We start from the raw sequence: 23,054 nt of genomic DNA on the forward strand, positions 1-23,054 counted from the left end.
GGAGGATAAAGCTGTTGTGCTTTGGAAGACAGATGGAGAGGAATGGTAGAGGGGTAGTGAGCCATCCTCCAGGCTGAGCTCCCAGGATTTGGATATCTGGAGACACCTTTGATTAGCACTTTCTGTGCCAGTCCCTCCCTTCCTGGCAGTGGGATCTGTAGGGGGAAGAGGGTAGCTGCTCTCTGGCATGTGCTGCGTTTGTGCCATGCTGGGCTGGCTTGGGCAGCACTCACCTGCTTGGGATCAAGGTCTTCCCAGGTAAAGGAGAGCGGAGAGTTGAGTCTGTTGAAGCCCTGAGAGCTGCCAAACCAGGTCCTGGGCTAACAGGGATTTGCTAAACAGGGGTTGCACAACACATTGTGTCCTGGGGATGGTGTAAAGGAGCTTCTGGGGATTTCTTGGGCCATGATCTACGACGGCTGGTTTTTGCTTGGCTCACCACACCAGGGAATTACTTTGACTGGTGGTTTGGGGCCCTGAGTGGGAGATGGGGTTGCAGAATAGTCCCTCGCTGACCCATCTCTGCTGGGATGTCTGTGAGGGAACACTGCAGAGCCCGTGAGGGATGGCTTCTGCTCTGCCACTTGCAGGAGCAACATTCCCTGCAGAGCTGCCAGTCATTCCAGGCATGGTGTCCCTCCTGCTTGCCCTGCCTCATTCTCCACGTGCCTCCTTGCATCCCTGGGAGCGTGGGGAGCACTCTCTTCAGCCTGTGTTCTGGGCTATGACAGACTGAGGCAGAGCGTTGGGTTCATGTGGGGATTTGCGCTGCTCAGATCTCTGGGCCTCAACATCTGCACCAGGTGTGGTGGCTCAAAGGCATCCCTCACACAACTGGGAGTCTGTCCTAGGGGCTGGAGGGTGCTGGAAGGAGTTCTGAGTAATTCCAGCCCCAACAGTGCCCAAAACCTCCTTCATATCCTCCGGGCAGAGCGTTCCCTTGCGAAGCCAGGAGCGTGTGGAGCCGGCACAGTGGCCGCAGTGCCTGAGGCCTTGGGTGCAGGGTCCCGGCTCTCACTTGGGGTTTCTGAGCGGATCGATAACAAAAGGGGGCAGGGAGGCATAGGAGCCCCTGGCTCCTGCATCTGGATCCTATCAGGGATGATCCTGCACAGGGACAGCCGGCCAGGAGGGGGGTGTGTGCATGGCGCTGTCTCGCCCGCACAAAGAGGTGCATTATGCTGCCTGGCAGGAGCCACAGGGCTGTGGTTTCTTACATAAGGAGGGCGTTTTGTTTGGACTGCTGAGTTGTCTCAGCTCTGCCACTTCCCAGTGCCCATGGCTCCCTGCATCCATGGCCATCATGAGCCTGTGGGTAGCTGGAGGGGAGCTGCTGGGAGCCATCGTGTCAGGCACTTCATGCTTGCAGTGTGTGCACGTGGGGAGAGCTGTCACTATCCAGTGCTCCTATAACCATGGATCTCCTGTGCTGGTGGCCATGTGGAGCTGGGCAGGGTGGTCTGAGTGAGGATGGGATGTTCCCAGTGTCCCCATCTCCCAGGCTGTTGCTGTGTGTCAGCAGTGACTGTGGTTCATCACCGATGGCAGGGACTGCTGCCCACAGGGTGAGCCAGCCCTCAGCAGATTTACTTTGCAGATCACCAGGGAGCTGCTGGTGAGGAGCCTGTGAGCTCATCAGTGTTTGTACAGGGTGTGACACAGGGGCAGAGGATGTCAGTAGCTGCCACCACCAGCAGCTTTCCCAAATCCCGTGTGGCTCTTGGCAGTCATGAGGGCACCCAGAGGGGTATCTGAGGGATCCAGAAACCTGGAGGAATTGTCATCATGGGATTTCTGATCTCTACAGCCATGAGAATGGTATGTGGGGGCTTGAGAGCCTCTTGTCATAAAGGACTTCCAAGTCCTCAGAGGCATATGGATCAGAGAACCTGTTAATGAATCTAGAGGACCTGTTCAGGGCAATTCCACATCCCTGCCTTCTCCGTGAAGATGCCCAGGGACCTTCCACCATCCATCTCATGGGGTGGACACACTTGTGTCTTAGGACATCCCAGCTGTGCTGGTTTTCTCTTAGGGATTGCAGTCTTGTTTTACCTGTCCTGATGCTTTTAGTGATCAGGAATCTGGGCAGCATTAGGCTTGGCAGCCCCTCACCCTCAAAGGTGTATGGGCACAACAGGTCCTGCCTTGGGCTCTCCATCAGGGATACCTGCTAGATCTGTTCCAGGGAGGAGAAGGCCCAGTGCTGCTGGCTGATAGCAACACCTACAGGAGTTACCTGGCCTCTGCAGAGGCTGGGATGATGGTGACCTGTGTTGCAGCAGGTGTGTGGCTGTGGCTGAGGTCACTATTTGATGACTCCATTGTCCCCTGGGAGGTGTGAGGGTGAGCCAGGATGGGGCATCAGTGCCCAGAGCAGCTCCTTCCCCAGGGCTGCCTGCTCTCTGCCACTCTGGGCTGGCTTCCTTGCTGTCACAACAGAAGCTGGTGTAGTAATTTGCTTGAGCTTTTTGTGATGATTAGAGACAGAAGACTGAATGGGTAGGGAGGCCTGTGGGAGCAGGAGTGTGACAGGAGAACACTTTAGCTGTCAGCAGCTGCTGGCTTGCCTCCCTCTGCTGCAGGATAAAAGCTGACAGGAAAGCACAGGCTCCATGGAGCTTTTACCTTTGCCAGGGTAAATTCATGAATAAATTCAGGCAGAGAATGGTTCTAGTGTGGCCCAGTAAAGCCAGGCTCCCTGTCACACAGGCTGTCCTCAGGGGCCATCCCGACTTGAGTGCTGTGGCCATGTGGTGTGTTTGAGCCGTGGCTGTCAGCAGTGAGCCTGGGGCTGCCAGGGAGAGAACCCAGCCCCAACCCAAACTCAAAGGCTTCCCTGTAAAGACATATTAGGAGAAACCCAACAAAAACTACATCAAAAACACAGGGTGTAAAACTGACCCTGTGTGAATTCTTACGCTGACCTTTCTGGGGGAAATGAGGAATTTCTGCTCCAAGTTTTGTGTGTTCCAGAGGGCAGAGTGCTACAGCCCCTCTCACATAGTCTCCATCTAGCAAGGCCTGCAGCTGCCACGCAGACCTGTCAAATAAAGTTTGGAACACTGAGGATGTGAGAAGGGGGGCTCACTGACCCACCAGGCGCAGCTCTCTGGATGTTCTTGGTTCTAGCAAGGATCACCTGCCTCAGATTGTGTTTTCTTTGCAGGTGGGAACAGCGGGAGCTGCCAAATGGTAGAGTCTACTATGTAGACCACAACAACAAGACCACGACGTGGGAGAGACCCCTTCCTCCTGGGTAAGGGGCGTGGGGGCAGCTGGCACCTCAGACACTGATCTGACTTGCAGCTCCTGGTGAGCAAACGGGCACCTCAGAGTGCCTGAACCTGAAGCTGGACCCTGGGCTCTCTGGGGGCTCTCTGAGGTTCTCAGCCACATTGGGGTCTGCTTGTGCTCAAGGAGATGATGCTGCTGAGCTCCATGAGACCTGCTCTGCAGAACTCTTGTAGATGAGGGCCCAGCTTCTTCTGCAGGAGTGTCTTCAGGTCACAGCCCTGAGGCCATTTGCTTTCCAGAAATTTGTGGAATTCTCACCTTTTTTGTGTTCCTAAAAGCAGAGAACTCAGTACAAACTGCTGTTGTTCTCTAGACTGAGTTTGTGCAGGGCTGGAGTGACCCAGGTGTGATGGGTGAAAGGGAAACACAAACCCACCTATGTCCTCCCCGGGAGCCTCTGGTTCCTGTGGGCACGCACTGCCTGCAGCCAGGCTGTGATCTCTGATCCTACCACAGCCTGAAATCCGTGTGGGGTTAAAAGAGGGAGGCTGTTACCTGGAGAGGTGGGTTTGGGAGTAGCCCAGGTGTGCTCCTTCCCTCCTGCCAGGTCTCCAAGCCAGTGCCTTGCCTCTGTCAAAGGTCGGCAGTCCTGGAGGAATGCTCATGACATCCTGGTGGGAGCTCTGCTTGTGCCTGAGCATCCTGTCAGGCTTCATGTGCCCTTTCAGGAGCTGCTTCAACAGTTACCAGTCCTTTATATTTCCTTTTGGTGAATCTTTGTCCAAAAGAGTCTCTTCAGCTGTGAAACCGGTGGTTATGCTGGAGCTGGGCATGGAACCCTCGTATTGGAGGGTGTCTTAGTCCACAGGGCCTGCCTGGCTGTCTGAGGACACACAGTGACAGCTTCCTTGGGTGCTTCCAGGTGGGAGAAACGTGTGGATCCTCGAGGCAGGTATTACTACGTGGACCACAACACGCGGACCACCACGTGGCAGCGCCCCACAGCCGAGTATGTCAGGAACTACGAGCAGTGGCAGTCGCAGCGGAACCAGCTCCAGGGGGCCATGCAGCAGTTCAGCCAGAGGTTCCTGTACCAGGTGAGAGCTGGGGGTGGTGAGGTCTCACTTGGCTCTCCCGCTGGTCTCACCTGGGCTGGCCTGGGAGCCGTGGAGCATGGGGAGGCCCTTGCTGGGCTGTGTGGGGTCTGTGGACTCAGCAAGCTCAGTGGAGCAGCGCTTGGATGGGAGCCCACAAGCTCCTCAGCTCCCTGCAGAGACTGTGGGGGAGTGACTTTCTTTTTATAAACCAGCTTGCGCAGCCCTGAATGGTGGTGGGAGGTGTCCTCAGCAGCCTGTCCTTGGTGTCCCTCCAGTGTCAGTGTGGCCAGGCACAGGCTTTCTCCCATGGCTCCCATCAGGCAAGCCTTGCTGCTGACCTATGAGGCAGGTGTGTGCTGTGGGAGTCTGGTCTGTAGAAGGAAGGGAGGCTCTGAGGGCTGAGCTCGTTCCTTCCTGGGACTCCATCGGGCTCAGGGCAGCATGGCTGGGTCCTGGGGGCAGCAGTATTTGCAGGCCCAGGGTACAAGTGCTGACACTGTGAGGGGCTGCAGGATCCAGGGACCAGAGAATGCAGGGAATGATCTGGACTTGGCCAGCTCCCTCCTGCTTCCTCTGCTGCTGCCCCTTGTTCCTACTTGGGGCTGAGTATCTGCGTTTCCTTGCTCAGGGAATAGTCTCTTAACCATTCTGCTCCTGGGCAGGGACCACTCTTGTCCTGGCTCTGCCTTTGCTGTGGAGCTGGGCTCTGGCTGCAGGGATGACCAGCACCTCTGCTGAGCTGAGCAGTGCTGGTGGCCATGGGCTGCAGGATGAGCACTGCTTGGGAAAGGGCCGGGCTGGAATGTTCCTGCTCCCTGGAGTGGTGATCCAGCCCGTGCTGTGATGAAAGGAAGCAAGGAGGGCAGGTGGGCAGAGCAGAGGGACCAACCTCTCATCAATGCTTAGCTGCTCAGAGAAAGCTAGGAGTCCCAGCTGGCACTAGAGTGAGCTCAGGGCTCCAGGAGGAGCTCTCTGGGAGAGGGTGCAGGTAGTGCAAAGTCCATTCTGCATGAGACACAACCAGGGCCACTCCTGGGGCTGTGGGAGCTGCTCAGCCCCTCTTCTCCCCCTGCCTGTCCCTCCCTGGGTGCCTCACCAGTCCTTCCAAGCCTTACAGTGGGAGCTGGACCCCCCTGACTGCTGCCTCTGCCTGCCCACGCTCCCCACACACAGTTCACAGGACCTCAGTGGAGGGGGGGGCTGTGGGAGGGGGTTCCACCATGGCCAGCGGGGCTCCAGGGCTGTCACTCGCTCCCTGCCAGCACCAGCCTTGGAGCTGCTCCAGCGCTGAGTGACGCCCTGGCCAGGCTGTGGAGCGCTGAGGGAGGGACTCAAGCTCCAAATTTAGCCTGATGAAACGATTGTACTTTTTGTTTCAAGCTCTCCTGCCAGCAGCGATGGCTCCTGCTCTGCCTCCTGCCTTGCGGGGGCTTTCCGTTTCACTTGCCCCCCTGTGCCCCCCTTGCCAGAGAGGATGGTGGGGAGGTGAGGAGCAGCGAGGCAGAGCCTTGGGAAGGCACAGTTTGAGGGGCCAGGGTGCAGCCAGGGACCACTGGCCCAGCAGGCACCCCCGTGCCACATCCCTTGCATGGAAGGGTCTCTGGCATGGGGGTCCAGATTGTTCCCCAGGAATGTGGGGAGCTGCAGCAGCTGCCCAGAGCTCTGTCCTGTTAGTTTTAATTAGCTGGTTTTAGGTCCCAATGAGGTGGTACCTCTGGATGTGACTTGGCTGTGCGTCTGGGCAGCCTGTCCCAGCAGGGAGGGAGCAGACTCTGCCCCAAACCTGAAGTCTGCCAGCTGTGCCAGGCAGTGCCTTCTACCCCCAGTCCTGACACATGGGGTTGGGTATGAGACACACGCTTGGAGGGGGCACACACTGCACCAGCGCCGTCCCTGGACGTGCCCCAGGATAGTCCCTGGGGTCCCTGGGGCTGCCATGGGGTGCCCCGAGTTTTGGGTGTCTCTCTTGGAGTGGGGATGTCCCTGTTTTCAGGGCGGAGGGCCGGGTCTGGCTGCTGGTGGCGTCCCTGAGCCCAGGCTGACTCCGATCCCATCTGGTGCGGTGGGGGTTGGGACAACGCCCCCCTCTGCAACTGGGTTTTGGGAGGTGAAAAGTGCCTTTTGGGTAATGATACGTTTCTTTTTTAACCATTAAAGCACTTTCAGGGGCCTCCTGCTCTCCTGAGCCCCCTACTGTGGGGCTGGGCCTCCATCCCCGGGGGAGCCCCAGCGGAGCTGGGGCCGGGGGGCTGGCAACCCACCGGGGCAGACGCCGGGACCCCCCCGGGAGGGTCTGGTGCGGGGCCGCCGGCCCTGCCCGGCCCGGGGCAGGAGAAAGGGGCTTTGTTGCGGGGCTGCGGGGGCGGGGGGGCGCGGGGCCGCCCGTGTGCGCGGGATGAATGCGGGCTCAGTGCATCTCGCACCCCGCGCCCGGCCCGCGCATGGAGGAGGGGGCCGCCATCCCGCCAGGAAGCTCGGGGCGTGGACAGCGCTTGTGGGAATGATTTCATTGGAAAGGCCTGCGATATTTTTTCCCCCTCTTGTGTGTGGTTCTTGGAGGAGGTTGGAGGTGTATCTGGAGGGGACGGCGGGAGCTGAGCAGCCGCGCACATCTGGACCCCTCCGGGCCATCCCGCTGCCCTCGGCGGGCACAGCCCCTGCCCCGACGCCCCTTGGCTGCCCCAGCCCTGCTTGGTTTGGGCTTTTTTTTTTTTTTTTTTCCTTTTTTAGCCCCCCTTGAGTGTGCAAGTTTTTTTTAGTTCCCTGGGAGCTGAGGGCCAAGGGGAGGTGAGTGGGAGCGAGGCTGGCCAGCTCGCCTCAGCATTCTACTCTTCCCAGCCTCCCTGCCCGTGGTTTTATTCCGTGTTTTTGCCTTCTCTGTTAACTCTAGTCCTCCGGCGCCCCATCTGACAATGATCCTCTCGGGCCACTTCCTCCCGGCTGGGGTAAGTACTGAGCTGCCTCACCTGCCTGGCCCCAGTGGGGACACTTGGATGGGGACACTTGGATGGGGACACTTGGATGGGGACACTCGGATGGGGACACTCGGATGGGGACACTCGGATGGGGACACTCGGATGGGGACACTCGGATGGGGACACTCCGATCACTCCTGCGGGAGCACGGTGCTGTCAGCACTCCCTCGCTCCCATCCCTGGTGTGGTTGGGAAGGGTGGCCATGGAACCAGCGCTCCCCATGCTCGGCTGCACGTGGGGCTGAGTCTGCCTGTGATTAGCACAGTCTCTGATTTGAAATCCAGCTTTTTTCCCCCTTTTATCCCCTTTTCCTGGAGGAGTTCCCAGCCTCTCTCAGCTGCTGAATGCAGAAGTGCTTGTGATTGTTCTTTGGATGGTGGGAGAGGTTTAGGATCCAGCTCCTTGTCCCCAGACAGGCAGAGATCCATCCTGCTGCTGTGCTGTTTCCTGGGATGCTCTGCCCTGGTCTGTAGCAGGGCTGGGAGCTGGCAGGAGCAGGGCTGGCTGTTCCTCCATGGCCCAAACATTGTGTGCCAGGACATTTAGAAATGTCCCTGTGCCACCCCCAGGGCAGAGAGACCCCCTTCATGGCGAGAGCATCTCTGGAGAGGGCAGGCTGGGATGCTTGTGGGTGCAGCTGGGCTGTGCAGAGGGGCACAGCTGGGCAGCAGAGGGGTTAAAACTGTGGGAGCTTGGAGCAGGACAGAGGGGCCCACACTGCTCAGGGGGTCCTCAAGGGCAGGGTCTCCATGGGGGCAGTGCTGGAGCCCTTGCTGGGTGTCCCACCTCCCATCAGCGAGGAGAAGGGACCCATCCCAGTGTCAGCTGGACAGGCTGCATGGGGCTGAGCACCCTGGGGTGGGGGTCCCTGGAATGGATGGAGTCCCTGGGATGGATGAGATCCGTGGGGTCAATGGGTTCCCCAGGATGGATGCAGTCCTGGTAATTGTACGTGGGGTCTGCCAGAGCCACAGTCTGGGAGTGATACAGAGTGAGGGGGTGGTGGTGGCTGAAAGGTGACAGGGAGGTGACAGGAGTGTGCGTGCAGCGTGTCCCTGCCGTCATGGAGCAGGGCCGAGCTGTGGGAGTGACGCAGCACCTGGAAGAGGAGGTGTGGGGAACGCAGTGGTGGGGAGGCTGTGAGTGTGTGTAGGGGGTGGTGTGGGCAGGTGGGATGAGGGGCTGCAGGCATGGGTGCAGGATACCACTGGACCAGGGCATGTGGTGCCCAGCCATGGCTGGGAGGCTTTCACCATTCCAAGTGTGCAAATAGTGCAGGAAGTGTTGGGAAGGGGTGCCTGGGGAAGTGTGTGAGGCTGCAGATACAGAGGGGCTGGTGTGTGGGGAGCTGTTTTGTGCCTGTGTGCAGCACAAGGAGAGGGCGTGTGTGTTCACACACATGTGCAGCACACAAGCCAGGCACCAGCAGCAGGGCCATGCAGGGAGTTTGGGAAAGCACCTGTGGGTCCACATGGAAGGATGCTGGTGCATCTCTGAGGAGGCTGCGTGTGCCACCAAGGTGTGTGGTGAACACACCCCCTGTGCCAACCTGGCATCCCATTGGGAGAGCTGGCCTCCTCCTGCACACTGGCATTCCTGGAGTGAGGCAACTTGGGCATGTGGAAGGAATGTAGGGTTTATCCTGCCTTTTCCAAGTGAGCTGGGGAGGTGAGATAGGGGAGCTGACAAACTTCCTGTGAAGGAGATGGCTGTTCCTGGGACTCCAGCTGACGCTTCCTCTCCCTTTTCTCCTAGAGAAGAGACAGGACAATGGGCGAGTGTATTACGTGAACCACAACACCCGGACCACACAGTGGGAAGACCCTCGCACGCAAGGGTAGGAGCTGTGGGGGGAGTGGGGAGGGAGCATGTGGTTTTGGAAGGTGAGGTTCTCCAGGACCTGGCCCAGGCCTCCACTGAGGCCACATCTCCCACAGATGGGGATTGAAGCCCTACCAGTGTCCTGGCCATGGCCAGAGTGCTGCCCAGGCAGGGCTCCTCTCTTGGGGTGCAGGCCAGTGCCAATCCCGTGCCATGAATCCTTCCTTTTACCTGGCATGGTGCTGCTGGCTGCATCTGGTCCTCAAGAGCTGCATTTCAGGGGGGAGATGCTTGAGGGGCTGCCTGCTGACCCCTTCCTTGCCAACAGGATGATCCAGGAGCCACCGCTGCCGCCCGGGTGGGAGATGAAGTACACGAATGAGAGCGTGCGGTACTTCGTGGACCACAACACCCGCACCACCACCTTCAAGGACCCGCGCCCGGGCTTTGAGTCTGGGTAAGCCCTGCTGAGGGGATCTGGGGACCACACTGGGCTCTGACATGAGGGTGCTCAGGGCAGGGGGTGCTGACTGTGGCCTGTGCTGGTTTTGCAGGAGCAAGCATGGCGGCTCGCCAGGGGCGTATGACCGGAGCTTTCGCTGGAAGTACCACCAGTTCCGCTTCCTCTGCCACGTGAGTGCAGCACCTGGAGGATCTGGTGGCTGCAGGGTTGGGTGGGTCGTGGTGGGTGCCCTGAGCCCGTGGGCAGGTGTGGGTGAGGAGAGCCACCATGCCAGCCTCACACAGCCTCGTACCTCTGCCTTGCCCGCAGTCGAACGCGCTGCCCAGCCATGTGAAGATCAGCGTGTCCCGACAGACACTCTTCGAGGACTCCTTCCAGCAGGTGAGGAGGTGCTGGGGCTGCAGAGCTGGTCAGGTGTGGGGCTGGCCCTGGCCTTGGCCCCAGCTGTGGTGACACTGCCCTGCTCGTCCCCAGATCATGAACATGAAGCCGTACGACCTGCGGCGCCGCCTGTACATCATCATGCGCGGGGAGGAGGGCCTGGACTACGGTGGCATCGCCAGGTGAGCGCTGGTGTGCCAGGCCATGGAGCCGTACCCTGCCTGTGCCGTGAGTCCACGAGGGCAGTGCAGGCACAGGGCAGCTGCACTTGGGGTCCCAGCCCACGGGCAGAGGAGTTTAGGGGTGTTCAAGTGGGAAACTGAGTTTTTGGAATGGCAGAACACCCTGAAAGCATCGCACCAGCCTGTGTCTGGCACTGAGAGCCCTTGAACACCTGTCTGAAGACTCCTGTTTTCCACACAGGCTGCAGGTGTGGGGGTGATGGATTGAGTGGCCTCTTCTCCCCACAGCCAACATGTCTTGGTGTTCCCAGGACAGTCGGTGTGTGCCAGGGCAGACAGGCTGTGACGTGGTTGTTGCAGCCCCACTGCTTCCCCTGGGATGGTGTTACCACAGGGCATGGGCTGTGCCTCGGCTAGAGGCGGGACCTTTGTCCCCATGAGCCCTCTCCAGCTCACTCCCTCACACTGGGCTGGTGCTTCCCCTGCCCTGCTCCCCCCACTGTCCTTGGTGTGGTGCTGCCCCCGGCTCTGGTGCAGGGGCTCCTGCTCTCCGCTCTCTCCGTGTCCTGCCAGTGGTTTTACCCTATGGTAGGTTACGTCATGCTGTTCTACCACAGGGTAGAACCACGGACGGGATGCCGGGGCTGCCTCCGCATCCAAGGATTCCTGAATCCCTGCACGGCCGGGGGAGCAAAGCCAGGACTGTCACGCTGCTCTGAGCTTGGCATGGGTTTCCTGGGGCAGCCTGTGTGGGACACTCAGTGCACAGCAGGGGGTGTGTGTGTACGTGTGTAACAGTCTGGGTGGGACGGAGCGTATGGCACCGCCCTGATGCTCCGAGTGGGACTTCGGCAAAGTGGTGTCTCCTGAAACACTTCACAAGCCCTGCACAGCACCCAGGGCAGGGGATACCCTCGCCCAGTCACACCAGGGCCCAGCGCCTGCCGCAGCACCCTGAGGAGGTGGGCACTGGTATGTGCAGGTGTGTGCAGGGGCACACCCTGTCCCCTCCCCAAGCCGCCTGTCACCGCATTCCCCTTGTCTCATCCCAGGGAATGGTTCTTCCTCCTGTCCCACGAGGTGCTCAACCCCATGTACTGCCTCTTCGAGTACGCGGGCAAGAACAACTACTGCCTGCAGATCAACCCGGCCTCCTCCATCAACCCCGACCACCTCACCTACTTCCGCTTCATCGGCCGCTTCATCGCCATGGTGAGCGCCTCGGGGTGGCACTGGGGGGGTTCTGTGTCCCCCCCATGGAGCAGGGGCTGGGCAGGGGACAGGGGTGGGCAGCGGGGTGAGGGGCAGCTCCATGTGCCAGGTCTGTGCTGGGCTCAGCACTTACCCTCCGTGAGCCCTTTCTCACCCACGTGTAGGTCTGCGGGAAATGGGCCTTTGAGGGGGTGCTGTGGGTGATGCAATTTAAATCCAGGGAATGACTATGGGGCCAGAGGAGACCTGGTTTCCCAGGGTCTGTGTGGCGGGAATGGATGGCTCCAGGTCTTTGGCTGCCACCCCAGGTGCTGTCGGGTCTGCAGCTCAAGGGACTATTTTTAGCCCCAGCAGTGTGAGATTTTCCAGCTGCCCAAGCTCCAGAGCAGCTCCTCCCATTTGTCTCAGATTCCCCAAGGCCAACTAAGTGCCATGGTTTGCCCAGCCCTGGGCTGCCAGGGGGGCTCTCAGGGTCCCTGAGCCCGGGGAAGGGTCCCTGGCCCTCAGCCCTGCGGGGTGTGCGTGGAGGCGGCTCCGGCCCCGCTGTCCTGCCCTGCCCTGCCCCGCCTCGCAGGACACCAATAAAACCCCAGACTATTACTCACCGCTGGGCCGTTCTAGACAAGCGTCTGCATTATTTTTGGCTGCCTTTGCCTCGGGGCTCCTGGAAGCCAGGGATTCAGGGAAGCCGCAGCACAGCTCTGTTTAAACAAGTACTCAATAGAGCTGTGAGTGGAGAGGGAGATGGGGTGGAATTCGCAGGGGGGGGGAGAGGGGCTGTGAGCCCACCTGCCCCAGGCAGTGCTGCTGGGGGCAGGCCACTCCTCCCCACCCTGTGTGCCAGCTGGGAGCGAGGCCAAGCTCAGGAACCGGGGAATGGTTCCCTTTGGCCCTGTGGCTGCCCCAGGATGGAGCATTGTCTTGCCCCACGAGTCCTTCCTGGGGTCCCCATGACCCGGTGTCACCCCCTGCCCCAGGCTCTGTATCACGGGAAGTTCATTGACACCGGCTTCACGCTGCCTTTCTACAAGAGGATGCTCAACAAGCGGCCGACGCTGAAGGACCTGGAGTCCATCGACCCCGAGTTCTACAACTCCATTGTCTGGACCAAGTGAGTGCCCTGTGCTCCCTCCTGTCCCGCTGTGGGCAGGCAAAGCTCTCCCCATGGCCTCTCACTGCTGTTGCCAGTGCCTCCGTCAGAAACCACATCCCCATGTCCCTGCACAGGGAGAACAGCCTGGAGGAGTGCGGCCTGGAGCTGTACTTCATCCAGGACATGGAGATCCTGGGCAAGGTGACCACCCACGAGCTGAAGGAGGGTGGTGAGAGCATCCGGGTGACAGAGGAGAACAAGGAGGAGTACATCATGTGAGTGGCCAGCTCGAGGGTCCCGCTGGGTGCCCACCCCTGCCGGCTGCAGGAGTGGGAACGTGGGGCTTGGGACGTGGCCTGCTTCCCTGGGCTACGTGGCCTGTGACAAGTCCGGCTGGCGCTGTTGGCTGGGCTCTGCTGCGGTCTGGATTGCTGTGGGCTGGGTAGCTGCCAGGACTTTCAGGAAAGAGGAGAGGGGAGAGAGGGTGAGGCTGCTCTGCTGTCCCATGGCTGCTCACCCTTTCTGCCTGGGGTCTGCCTGGGGCTGCCAGGGGCCAGCGCGGGCGGGGCATGTGTTTTGCACCCCTGGACCTCTCAGGTGCTGGGCTGTGCTCAGAGGCTGATGCTGCTTCTGGGCTTTGGGGGCAGAGAGAGAAAACCCACCAGTGGCAATTGAGGGTGGCCCTGGTGATTTGAGGGAGATCCTCTCCTCCTCTCCATGTTCTGGGGCCCTCCCTGTGGGTGGGGAGGGAGGGAAGTGGGGTTACCTGTGCCGTGCCAGCAGCGCTGGCTCTGTGCCCCCTCCCCTGTTTTTCCAGGCTGCTGACAGACTGGAGGTTCACAAGGGGCGTGGAGGAGCAAACCAAGGCATTCTTAGATGGCTTCAATGAGGTGGTGCCGCTGGAGTGGTTGCGGTACTTCGACGAGAAGGAGCTGGAGGTGAGCTGGCACCTGGGATGGGGACGTGGACATAGAATGGCACACAGTGACTCTGCTCACACCCCGTGCCTGTTGGCTCTGCTGATGGGGGAACAGCCCCAGGTGTTGGGTCTGCGGGTGGTTCCTTGGTCTGTTAGCAAGAAAATGTCTCATTGGAGGTGAGGAGTTCTCCCAGACACTTCAGTGCTGGTGCCTGTGCTGGGTGAAGCCCAGCACTGGAGGGGTCAGTGCTCAAAGCTGGGGTGCAGGGCCCCATGTGCATCCACTGCTGACTGTCCTTTGTCCCCAGCTGATGCTGTGCGGGATGCAGGAGATCGACATGAACGACTGGCAGAAGAATACCATCTACAGGCACTACACCAAGAACAGCAAACAGATCCAGTGGTTCTGGCAGGTCAGTTCCACCACCAGCATGGTCTGAGCCTGGCTGAGGGCACAAGGTGTCTGTGGCAGGAGCTGTGCTGCAGGACAGAGCCCCAGGCTGAGCTGTGGGCTTGGAGGTCACAGGGATTCCCCTCACCTGCATGTGCTGTCATAGTGGTTAAAGAGATGGACAATGAGAAGAGGATCCGGCTGCTGCAGTTCGTGACGGGACCTGCCGCCTGCCTGTCGGGGGCTTCGCGGAGCTCATTGGTGCGTTTGGGGTCTCAGCCTGGGTGGGGGGTCCCGGGGAGGGACCGGGCTGTCCCTGTCCCCAGCACAGAGCACATGGCAGCACGTGGGCAGTGAAGCGCTCCAAGGCCTGAGTGCAGTGATCCAGCCTGGTGTTTGTACCATTCCCAGATACATTCCTTGGCTGTGACTGGTTGCTGCCATGGTTAACTTGTCAGGCTGGTTTGTAATCTCGTTCTGAATGAGATTGGATTTCTGATTTAATTTTGATTCTCGTGTGACAAAACCTCTTTCCCAGAAAACCACAGTATGGCATTATTCCACTCTCATCCTCTAATTTGCTGCTTTTTGGGGCCTGTACCAGCCTTTCCCTGACTTTCTTGGCATGTGTGTTCAGCTCACCAGCTCACTTAACCCACTCAGTTATTCTTGCTGGAATATTAGCTTTTTCCACCCCCTTGGCACCTCTCCAGGATTCCCAATCTGTTAAAAAGCCACCTCGGTGACTCAGACTTCCTGAGCCAGGTCCTTTAAAAGTCTTGGGTAGACAGACACAATCCTGAGAGTCTACAGATAAATAGGTCTGAGCACTTACTATGAAACCATGGTGCTCGGAGGTGGTGCTGCTGCCCATCTGTGCTGGGAATCTGCATTTTGCTTTCTCCTTTGGTTTTTGTATGTCCTCTCTGCAAACAACCAGTGGTTTTATGGATTTATGCCCCGTGTGTCCTCTGGATCTCAGGGATGTGATGGTGGATCTGCTGGCTGACAGTGCGTGGGAGGGGATTTCTTTTTCAGCTCCTGGTCGTTTAATGAGCTTTGCTGTGCTTGCCATTAACAGGCAGCAATGGGCCCCAGAAATTCTGCATTGATAAAGTTGGCAAAGAGACGTGGCTGCCGCGGAGCCACACGTGGTAAGTCACTGCCCCTTGGCCTGGCAGGAGCATGCAGGGACACAGCTCTGCAGGGCTGCACAGGTCCCTGGGTGCTCCCCATCCCATGGGATGTAGCTCCTGTTCTTGGCTGTGCCTTTCACTGCACTGGAAGGACCCTGCCATGGGGAGGGGGCTCGGGATCATGGCCCCTGACAGCTCCTGCTCTGTCCCCAGCTTCAACCGCCTGGATCTCCCTCCCTACAAGAGCTACGAACAGCTGAAGGAGAAGCTGCTTTATGCCATCGAGGAGACAGAAGGATTTGGACAGGAGTGATGGAGCTTTGGTGCTTTCCCAGGGTGGGAGGGCCCCGGAGCGCTGCTGGCCAGTGCCGCAGAGCCCAGGCTGAGCCCTCTCCTGCAGACACTGTTGCTCTTGTTCCCGGGCAAGATCTGCACTGACACAGCCCTGGGGGAAGTGGGGCTGCGTTTCCCTCCCTAAGGAAATTCAAGGTGTGATGGAGAGGTGGATGAAAGCGCTCGGCTCCTGAGGGGCATGGGCTGGTGCAGAGGGGACAGGGCAAAGGTTGAGCCCTGGGGGGCAGCACAGGGGGCACAGAGGCTCCCCAGGCCCCCCTCGCAGACACCTTTACGTGAGATCTGCTTTTGGCACAGGCTTTTGTTCCCCCCTCATGTTTTCTGCCTTTTCATGGCATTTCAATAGCTGCAGGTGAGAGGGGAAATAGCTCTCGGACTGACTTTTGGGCCCTATCCTGCACCCAGCAAAAGTAACAGGGACCCCCAAGTTGATGCTTCAGGGGGTCTTTGTAGCACCTGAGCACCAGGAGGGCCCCTTCCCACGCCAGAGCCAGGGCCTGGCTGTTCGTATCCGTGACGTGTCCCATTTGCAGTCCCTGGCCCCTGTGCAGTTGTATTTAAATGATATGGTTTCTGCTCAGAGCTGGTGCTCCACAGCAGCCTCGGGGGCTCTGCCGGCCTTTGCTCTGATCGTGGGTTCTGCCCAAACTCCCTGTTCCCTCTGTCGCTGGCTGGGCTGGTGGCAGGAGCTCGTGGAGCTGCAGTGAGGGCAGGACCACCAGGATGTTACCTCTGCCACCACCCCTTCCCTCTGTGCGCGGGAAGGGGACAGACCTGGCGCACTGGTGTCCCTGGCATCTGGAAGCCTGTGAAGATGGGACATGGCACCGGCTCCAGGCTGGAAAACGGCCAGTTCCGCACGGCCCCGCCCGCTCCACCGCGGCTTCGTGTGCAATAAACCATCAGCAGCTGCCGAGGTGTGCGAGTCCCGTGTCTGGGGGTGTCCTGTGTCTGTGTGTGCTGGATCCATGTGTGCACATATCCTGGGTTTGTGCGTGTCCTGGATCTGCGTGTGTGTGTCCCAGGTCTGTCTGTGTGTCCCAAGTCCCATGTGTGTCTGTGTCTGTGTGTGTGTGTGTGTCCTGGGTTTGTGCATGTCCTGGATCCTGTCCCTCTGTGTGTGTCCCACATCCGTGTGTGTGTCCCAGGGCCGTGTGTCACACGAGGGAGTCTGTGCAGGGACAGGGCCATGATGGGTGCCCGGAGCGCAGCACCAGGGTCACGAATCCTGCGGATTCCGTCTGTGTGTTGCTTTGTCAGCACTGACAGCCCAGGTACCTCCCAGGCTCACAGCACCTGCACCCCTGGAAGCTGCTCAGCCCTGGCAAAGGGGCGACAGGGACAGTGTTGTCCCCACCGAGCTCCAGAGCAGCCAAGGCAGCGCTGAGAGGGCAAGGCCACTTGGGCAGGAGCACAGCCAGGGCCTTGCTGGCACAGAGAGGTGACAGCAGGATGTGCCCCTGTGCCACACCCACAGGGGCCTTGGGCACAGAAGAGCCAGTTAAACACAGGGATGTCTGTGGCTAATGGCGATGGATTAGTCCTGGAACATGGGGATGTGTGCACTGAGAGCCAACTGTGGGTGTGAGCTGAGAGCAAAAAGCCCCTGAGGATGCACTGGGGGAAAGAAAAGTGCAGTGCTAAAAGTATAATCAAATCAAATAAAAACCCTCCCCCAGGCTTCCCCCTGTCCCTGCCCAGGTGGGAGCTGCCCTGCCAGGTGAGGAGGGACAGAGCCAGTACCAGCAGAGAGCTGAGTGCTGAGCAGGCACAAAACACCCCAGCACTGAGGGACTTAGTTTACAAGTTTTTTTAATTTACAAATAAAAAAACCTACACCTTTTACTTTTTCTCCTTTTTCTCTTCTTTCTTGCCATCGCTCTTCTCCTTGTCCTTCTCCTTCTCATCTTTCCTCTCCTTTTTACTTTCTTCCTTTTCCTGTCCTTCCTTCTTCTCTGCATCCCTGTTGGCAATCTTGTTGTTGATGAGGTTGTGCAGGGCTACAACAGAGCGGATGAGTGAGGCCAGGTACACCACCACCATCTGGTCGTTGGTCTTCAGGTAGAAGGCCTTGACAAACTCCTGCAGGTTCACGTCCGGGAGCAGGTTGAACACGTCCTGGAGGTGGTAGATGATCTGGTGGTTGATGGGCAGTTTGCCCATGGCTACTTTCTCTAGGTAGCTCCTGATGTCCAGAAGCTTGGAGTTCAGTCCCTTCAAGCCATGGACCTGGTTTGTGATCCGCTGGGACAGCGTTCCCACCGTGGTGTCCTTGATGTCCCTAGAACCCAGAGAGAATCAGGATTAGAACCTCCCCTTGCACGTGGGCACAGTCCCTTGAGAGCTTTCCAGCTCAGAGCAGTGTGAGCACAGCAGAGAGAGGACAGGAATGAACCTCCCAGAACTGTGTTTAACAATCTCCATGTTTTTCCAGCCCCAGGAAGCTGGATGGAGCAGGGCACTACAGTGCAGGGCTCCCCCACACCTCCACACTCACCGTAGCAGGTGTTCCACCCCAACTTCCTCAGCCTCCTCTGCTCCAATTTCGCTGGTCACGTGCTCAAAGGTCTTGGAGGTCGGGGTGCCATCCTGCCAGGAGACACATCATCAAACATGGAATTTCAGCCAGAGCACGAGGGATTGTACTAATGAAACCAGCAAAGTAGTTCCAGACAGGCCACAAGGAATCTGAGGAATGGCTCTAGTTGGAGTTTCCTTGATTTCATCAGTGTCACCCACTGTCCCAGCAATTTCTTGTGCTCTGGATAATTTCCAATTACTGCATTTTGCTGGTCTGTGCCCGGGTGGGAGCAATGGAAATTCTCACTAAATATCACAATTACTTCTCTCTTCCCTGATCCAACCTCATTGCATTTTGGGGGAGCAGCTTCTGCTCCATAGCAAAGGCCTCAGAAAAGCAAAAAGACCCTATTTTTTTATATGCATCCAGAATTAATTTATATTAAACAATTACAGCTGACTCACTGTGGGGTGGTGTTTGTCTGCACAGGGCTGCAAGTGATGAGTTGGTGTTGCTCAAGCCTGACCCACCTCCTCAGCAGTGGCAGGTGCAGAATGGGCACACCTGGACACACCTGAGCACACATGCAGGCAAACAACACCTACAAGTGACATCCTAAAAGTGCTCCCATCTGTGACTCTCTTATTTTACATGGTAAATACTCACATCATGAACTTCTTCCACAGAGATATAGGCTTCTGTGGGCAGCCCCAGGTCCTTTGGCTTCACATCAATGATCACCAGCACCTGAGGGAGAGAGCAAATGCTTTGGAAAACTGGATTTCAGTCAAAGAGTAGAGAAAAAATACCTGAGTCAGTGCTTCCCTCCTCAGCACTGGCATGGGGCTGCTCACTTTGGGCACTGAGACAAGACTCTGAGTCCAAAGACTCTTGATCCCACTTCCACAATCACTTCACAGCCACCATGTTGTGTCACCACAAGGGTGGGGGCGAAGGGTTCCCAGATGCCCCTTTTAGAGTAAGAGAAAAACAACCCCAAAGCAGGTCCCACTTACAGAGTTAGGGCAGTATCTCTTCATCAGTTCATTGATGGCGATGTCATTCTTGTGCAGTTTCGGGCCTGTGTGGTACCACCCCACAATTCTTTCTCTAGCTGAGCAAAAGCAGAAAAGGATTCAAAATCAGAACTGTGGGGAGACCCCAGCAGAGAGATTTGGATCAGCAAATAGAGGGTAAAAGTCTGATCTGTGTAAAGAGGGGGAAATGAATTACAAGGCACTGGCTTGGCCAGAGATCAAGAGCTCCCCAGTCGCACTCACTGCCCACACCTACAACTTCACTCCAGGCTCCTGAACTCAGCTGGATATTTAATTTTATTAATTAATATTATTAATTTTATAGCTATCAGGATCTGACAGCTTGGACTTCTGAGATGCAAGTCCCCATCCCTGGAAGTGTTCAAAAACATGTGGATGTGGCACTTGGGGACATGGTTTAGTGATGATCACAGTGCTGGTGCTGGGCTGGCAGTTGGGCTGGGTGATCTTAAAGGTCTTTTCCAACCTTAATGATTCTGTGATTTTATGATTAATATGAATTCACTTTTCCATAGTCCCAAAAGTTTTTTGGAGCATATCCCAGACTGCCAGAAGAGCTCAACTCACCATTGACCTTCTTAAACATTCCATACATGTTCTCCAGATAGTCGTGGTCTAGGAACCAAACAGTATCATCCTTGTCATCCTCATCAAAAGGTACTGGGAATAAAACAAAACATCAGGATTTAAGAACCCAACTTCCAGAATGAGTGTGTTTATTGAAATGTCGTGTTTTGGTTATTTTTGGCTGCCAGAGGAGAGTGGGATTTAATTAGGAGGGTTTTTGAAAGCCGTTTGTATTTGTTCTTGGATATGGGCTGATTTGTAGAGGGAGGAAACAATCTGTGCTCTGCCAGGGTGGCTCAAAAACTCCAACACAATGCACCTGCCAAAGAATTAAGTGGATTTGGGAGGAGCAGGACGCCCAAACTCACCTGCAAAACTGTTGGACACATCCAGGATCTTTTTCTGCCATGATCCCAGCAGCACTCCAACCACTCTCTTCTGATTTCCCACTTTTCCTATTCTAAATGGACAAAAGACTGTCAGTCCCTACCTCAAAAGGGGAAGGAAGGAACGGGGCCTCGTGTGCGCAGGGTAACCATCGAGTGCTGGGAGAGAAGGTGTTATGATTGTTTTATTACTGATGGTGTTCGCAGACAGAAAAAGGAGTTTCGGTGTCCTCGGAACCGAACCCAGTCCCCCGGAGCGGGGAGGAGGGTCCGATGTCACTAACGGGGGCCGTGACCCCACACGGGGCTGTGAACAGCGACCGGCTCCTCATCCCGTGTCACCCTCACATCGCGGCTCGGCCACCTCCGGAGATTTGGGGCTTTTTTTCTGACATTAAAACCGCTCGGCACCGGCGCGAGGGAACGGAATTAGGCCCGAATTACCCGGGGAGTCGGAGGCACCGGGTCTCCTCAGGGCCCTGGGTCCCTCCCGCTCCCCCGGCTCCCCTCCCGGTCCGGGATAGCCTTGATTCGCCCGGCCTGGGGCCCCCGACAGCCCTGTGTCCCCACACGCTCCCCCGGGTCCCCTCACGGTCCCGCTCTCCCTGCTGCCCTCCCGGCCCGGCCGTGACTCAGCGCCGGGGCACCGCTCCCGCCCGGCAGCACCTGTTGAAGTGATCGACGACGCTGAGCAGCACCAGCGGGTGCACGACCACCCTGTCCACGGCCAGCTCCGGCATGGCTACCGCTCCGCCGGCCCCGCTCGGCCCAACCCCGCACCAGGCCCGACTGCGGCCCCGCGCCTTCAGCCCGCCCCCCGCGCCCAGCCTGCCCCGCGCGGGGCGGGGCCGCCATCTTGGGGAGGGCTCTGTGCCCCGCCATCTTGTGAAGATGCGCTCGCCATCTTGAGAGTGTACTGCCGCCATCTTGAGAGTGTACTGCCGCCATCTTGAGAAGGTATGGTCGCCATCTTGGGAAGGCTCTGCCGCCATCTTGGGGCAGCGCCGTGGCCCCGCCCCGAGGTGAGGGAAAGGGCTGGAAGGGGGCGGCCCTGGGCTGAGGGTTTCGGTTGCGCGCTGGGATTCCTTCCCCTCCATTCCCCTTTCCCTTTTTCCTTTTCTCCCCGTTTGTTCCCCCCCTTTTTCTCTCCCTTTCATATCCCTTTCCCTCCACCTTCCGCCCTTCTTTATCCTCCTTTTCCTTTCCCTCCCTCCCGTTTTCCTCTTTTCCCCTACTTTTTTCCTCCCTTTTCCCCCCTTTCCTCTCCCTTCCCCCTTCCCCCCCCCTTCCTTTTCCCCCTTATCTCCCTCGTTCCCCCTCTTCTCCCTCCTTTCCTCCCACTTTTTGTCCCATATTTCCGCCTTTTCCCCCTTCCGTTTCCTGCCCTTTTCCCCCTTTCCTCCCTCTCCCCTCCTCTCTCCTGAGTGGCCCCAGAATCCCCCCAGGACGGTGTTTTTTGGGGGCTCTCAGCCTTCCCCAGCCCCCTCGGCTCCTCCTGTGGAACATGAGGATGCTTTTGCCTTTCCCAGGTGTAAGAGTCTCCATGACCTCTCAGGAAGTGAGGAACCCCTCAGGATGATGCTGTGGCAATCCGAGCCCTGCCTCACAATGGCGGGGCCCAAAAGCCATTCGCTCCCCTGACAGAGAAAAGTGCCAATTTCAGGTTTAATCCTCCCCTTCCAGGTGTGCTCCTGCCCCTGCGACCCGGCCTGGAAAAGCTCCATCACCTCCTGCCCCTCGTCCCAGAGCCTCAGAGACGTCAGGGACCCCGGTGCCTCAGCGATAAAAGGCCACGAAAATAGGTAGAAATCTTTATAAGTGTTTGGTTTCTTCCTAGGGGTCCGTGTCAGGCAAAGCCATCATCCCTCAGCCTTTTGGAGTTTGTAAGGGTTTTTCCTCCCAAGTTTCCTCCGTGTAAAGGAGAAACAGGCTCAGGTGAGACTTTGGAGAAGGGTTTTTGCACCTCAAGAGCAGGAGCTGACACAGAACTTGTCTTTTATACTTTTATTTCTTGCAAGAAAATAATAACTGGGGCTGTTACTCTTGAGTCTACATGGAGGAATTATTAATATGAAAAATATTATCAAAGTTGTTGACGATAATTCACAGTTTTAAAGCATTGATACCCTTTGTTTTCTACACTTTCCCCACATTTTTTGCATATTTCTATATATAGGTAATATTTTGGTATTTCGAAATACCAAATAGTATTTTGGGTGAAATTGAAAGTTTTGTGGTTTTGTTCAGCATCTTAAAATTTCAGAGATTTAGGCAAAAGCAGCATTAATTTACAAGCCCTGCAGCATCTGAGACCTCTTGTGGAGTTTGCAGTCGTTACATCCTTTACTGTTCCTGCTTTAAAAAGAAAGAATCTCTGGTGGAGTTTCCAGAGGTTTTTTTTTCCCAGCAGAGGGGGATATCTGACCGTGGGATTCGAACACCCCCAGTGCTCTTGTCGCTTGTTTTATCAATATACATATAAAACTCAATGTTCAAATTAACTAGTTCAATAAGTAATTTAGCTCATTGATTTTCGGGCATATCCTAAGTGCCATTACAAGCTACGGATATTTTAAATGCCATTACCTAATAGAAGGAATGTTTTAAGCACCTTTTATTGATTTTATTACTGCTTTATTTTGCTGTCTTGGTTTAAAAAATCATTTTAACCACTCTGTCATCGAGAAGAAATATATCGTTGGTGAAATACAGTCAATTTCCTAAAAACCTTTGACATCGTTAAATAAGGGATTACAGTTGTTAAATCATGTCGGGCAGTGCTGGAGGGACAACGAGGGATGAGCTGGGGCCGGTGGGCAGGGCTGTGCTGACCTCTGCCACCCCTGCTCCGTGTGGGACAGTCCCCCTCCAGGGCTGCTCCGGGCTCCTCCAGCACTCACAGCGTGCCAGGAGGGCGTGGGAGGATCCCACAGCACAACCCAGAGACAATTACGGGGCATTTTAGTGACCGGCTGTGGCTTTTCGTTGAAATTAACTCCCTAACTTGGCGCGTTTGAAGTTTGATTTGCTGGACTGTGTTGCTGGGAGTTGGGTGTATTGATGTTGTGCACAAAAGGAGTAAATTGAGGCAGCTCCCAGGGATTTCAGTCCCTTCCCAGCTCTGAGCAGATTATCAGAATTATTGAGCTAATCAGCTGGCAGATGCAGGCTGGGGATCCCGGCAATGCGGCGCTTAATCAAAGAATTGAAAAGTAAGTAATGAATGTTGGTGCTCAATAAAAGGCAGCTAATGAGGTGAT

The 23,054-nt window shown here is 57.0% G+C and overlaps 2 protein-coding genes across 2 annotated transcripts in view; one reads left to right on the forward strand and one right to left on the reverse strand.

Annotated features, from left to right (window-relative positions):
• The window catches only part of WWP2 (WW domain containing E3 ubiquitin protein ligase 2), a 35,051-nt gene extending 18,878 nt beyond the window's left edge, over positions 1 to 16,173 (forward strand). The window contains 16 exon segments of the mRNA XM_032701106.1: positions 3,170 to 3,259; positions 4,160 to 4,334; positions 7,225 to 7,279; positions 9,066 to 9,147; positions 9,460 to 9,588; positions 9,686 to 9,764; positions 9,904 to 9,975; positions 10,069 to 10,157; positions 11,210 to 11,369; positions 12,347 to 12,480; positions 12,597 to 12,737; positions 13,280 to 13,400; positions 13,690 to 13,794; positions 13,938 to 14,033; positions 14,854 to 14,926; positions 15,122 to 16,173. Of these exon segments, the coding sequence (XP_032556997.1) occupies positions 3,170 to 3,259; positions 4,160 to 4,334; positions 7,225 to 7,279; positions 9,066 to 9,147; positions 9,460 to 9,588; positions 9,686 to 9,764; positions 9,904 to 9,975; positions 10,069 to 10,157; positions 11,210 to 11,369; positions 12,347 to 12,480; positions 12,597 to 12,737; positions 13,280 to 13,400; positions 13,690 to 13,794; positions 13,938 to 14,033; positions 14,854 to 14,926; positions 15,122 to 15,168 (1,648 nt within the window). The 3' untranslated portion in view covers positions 15,169 to 16,173.
• An 884-nt stretch (positions 16,174 to 17,057) lies between these two features.
• On the reverse strand, positions 17,058 to 20,641 carry PSMD7 (proteasome 26S subunit, non-ATPase 7). The gene is made up of 7 exons (XM_032701107.1): positions 20,461 to 20,641; positions 19,777 to 19,868; positions 19,409 to 19,501; positions 18,800 to 18,897; positions 18,450 to 18,530; positions 17,760 to 17,851; positions 17,058 to 17,543 (listed from the first exon to the last, which is right to left on the reverse strand). Exons 1-7 carry the CDS (start codon positions 20,532 to 20,534, stop codon positions 17,105 to 17,107), a joined length of 969 nt encoding a protein of 322 aa, XP_032556998.1. The 5' UTR covers positions 20,535 to 20,641; the 3' UTR covers positions 17,058 to 17,104.
• Positions 20,642 to 23,054: the final 2,413 nt, after the last annotated feature.

This window comes from Chiroxiphia lanceolata, chromosome 13 (genome assembly GCF_009829145.1).
Source record: "Chiroxiphia lanceolata isolate bChiLan1 chromosome 13, bChiLan1.pri, whole genome shotgun sequence".
NCBI classification, from domain to species: Eukaryota; Metazoa; Chordata; class Aves; order Passeriformes; family Pipridae; genus Chiroxiphia; species Chiroxiphia lanceolata.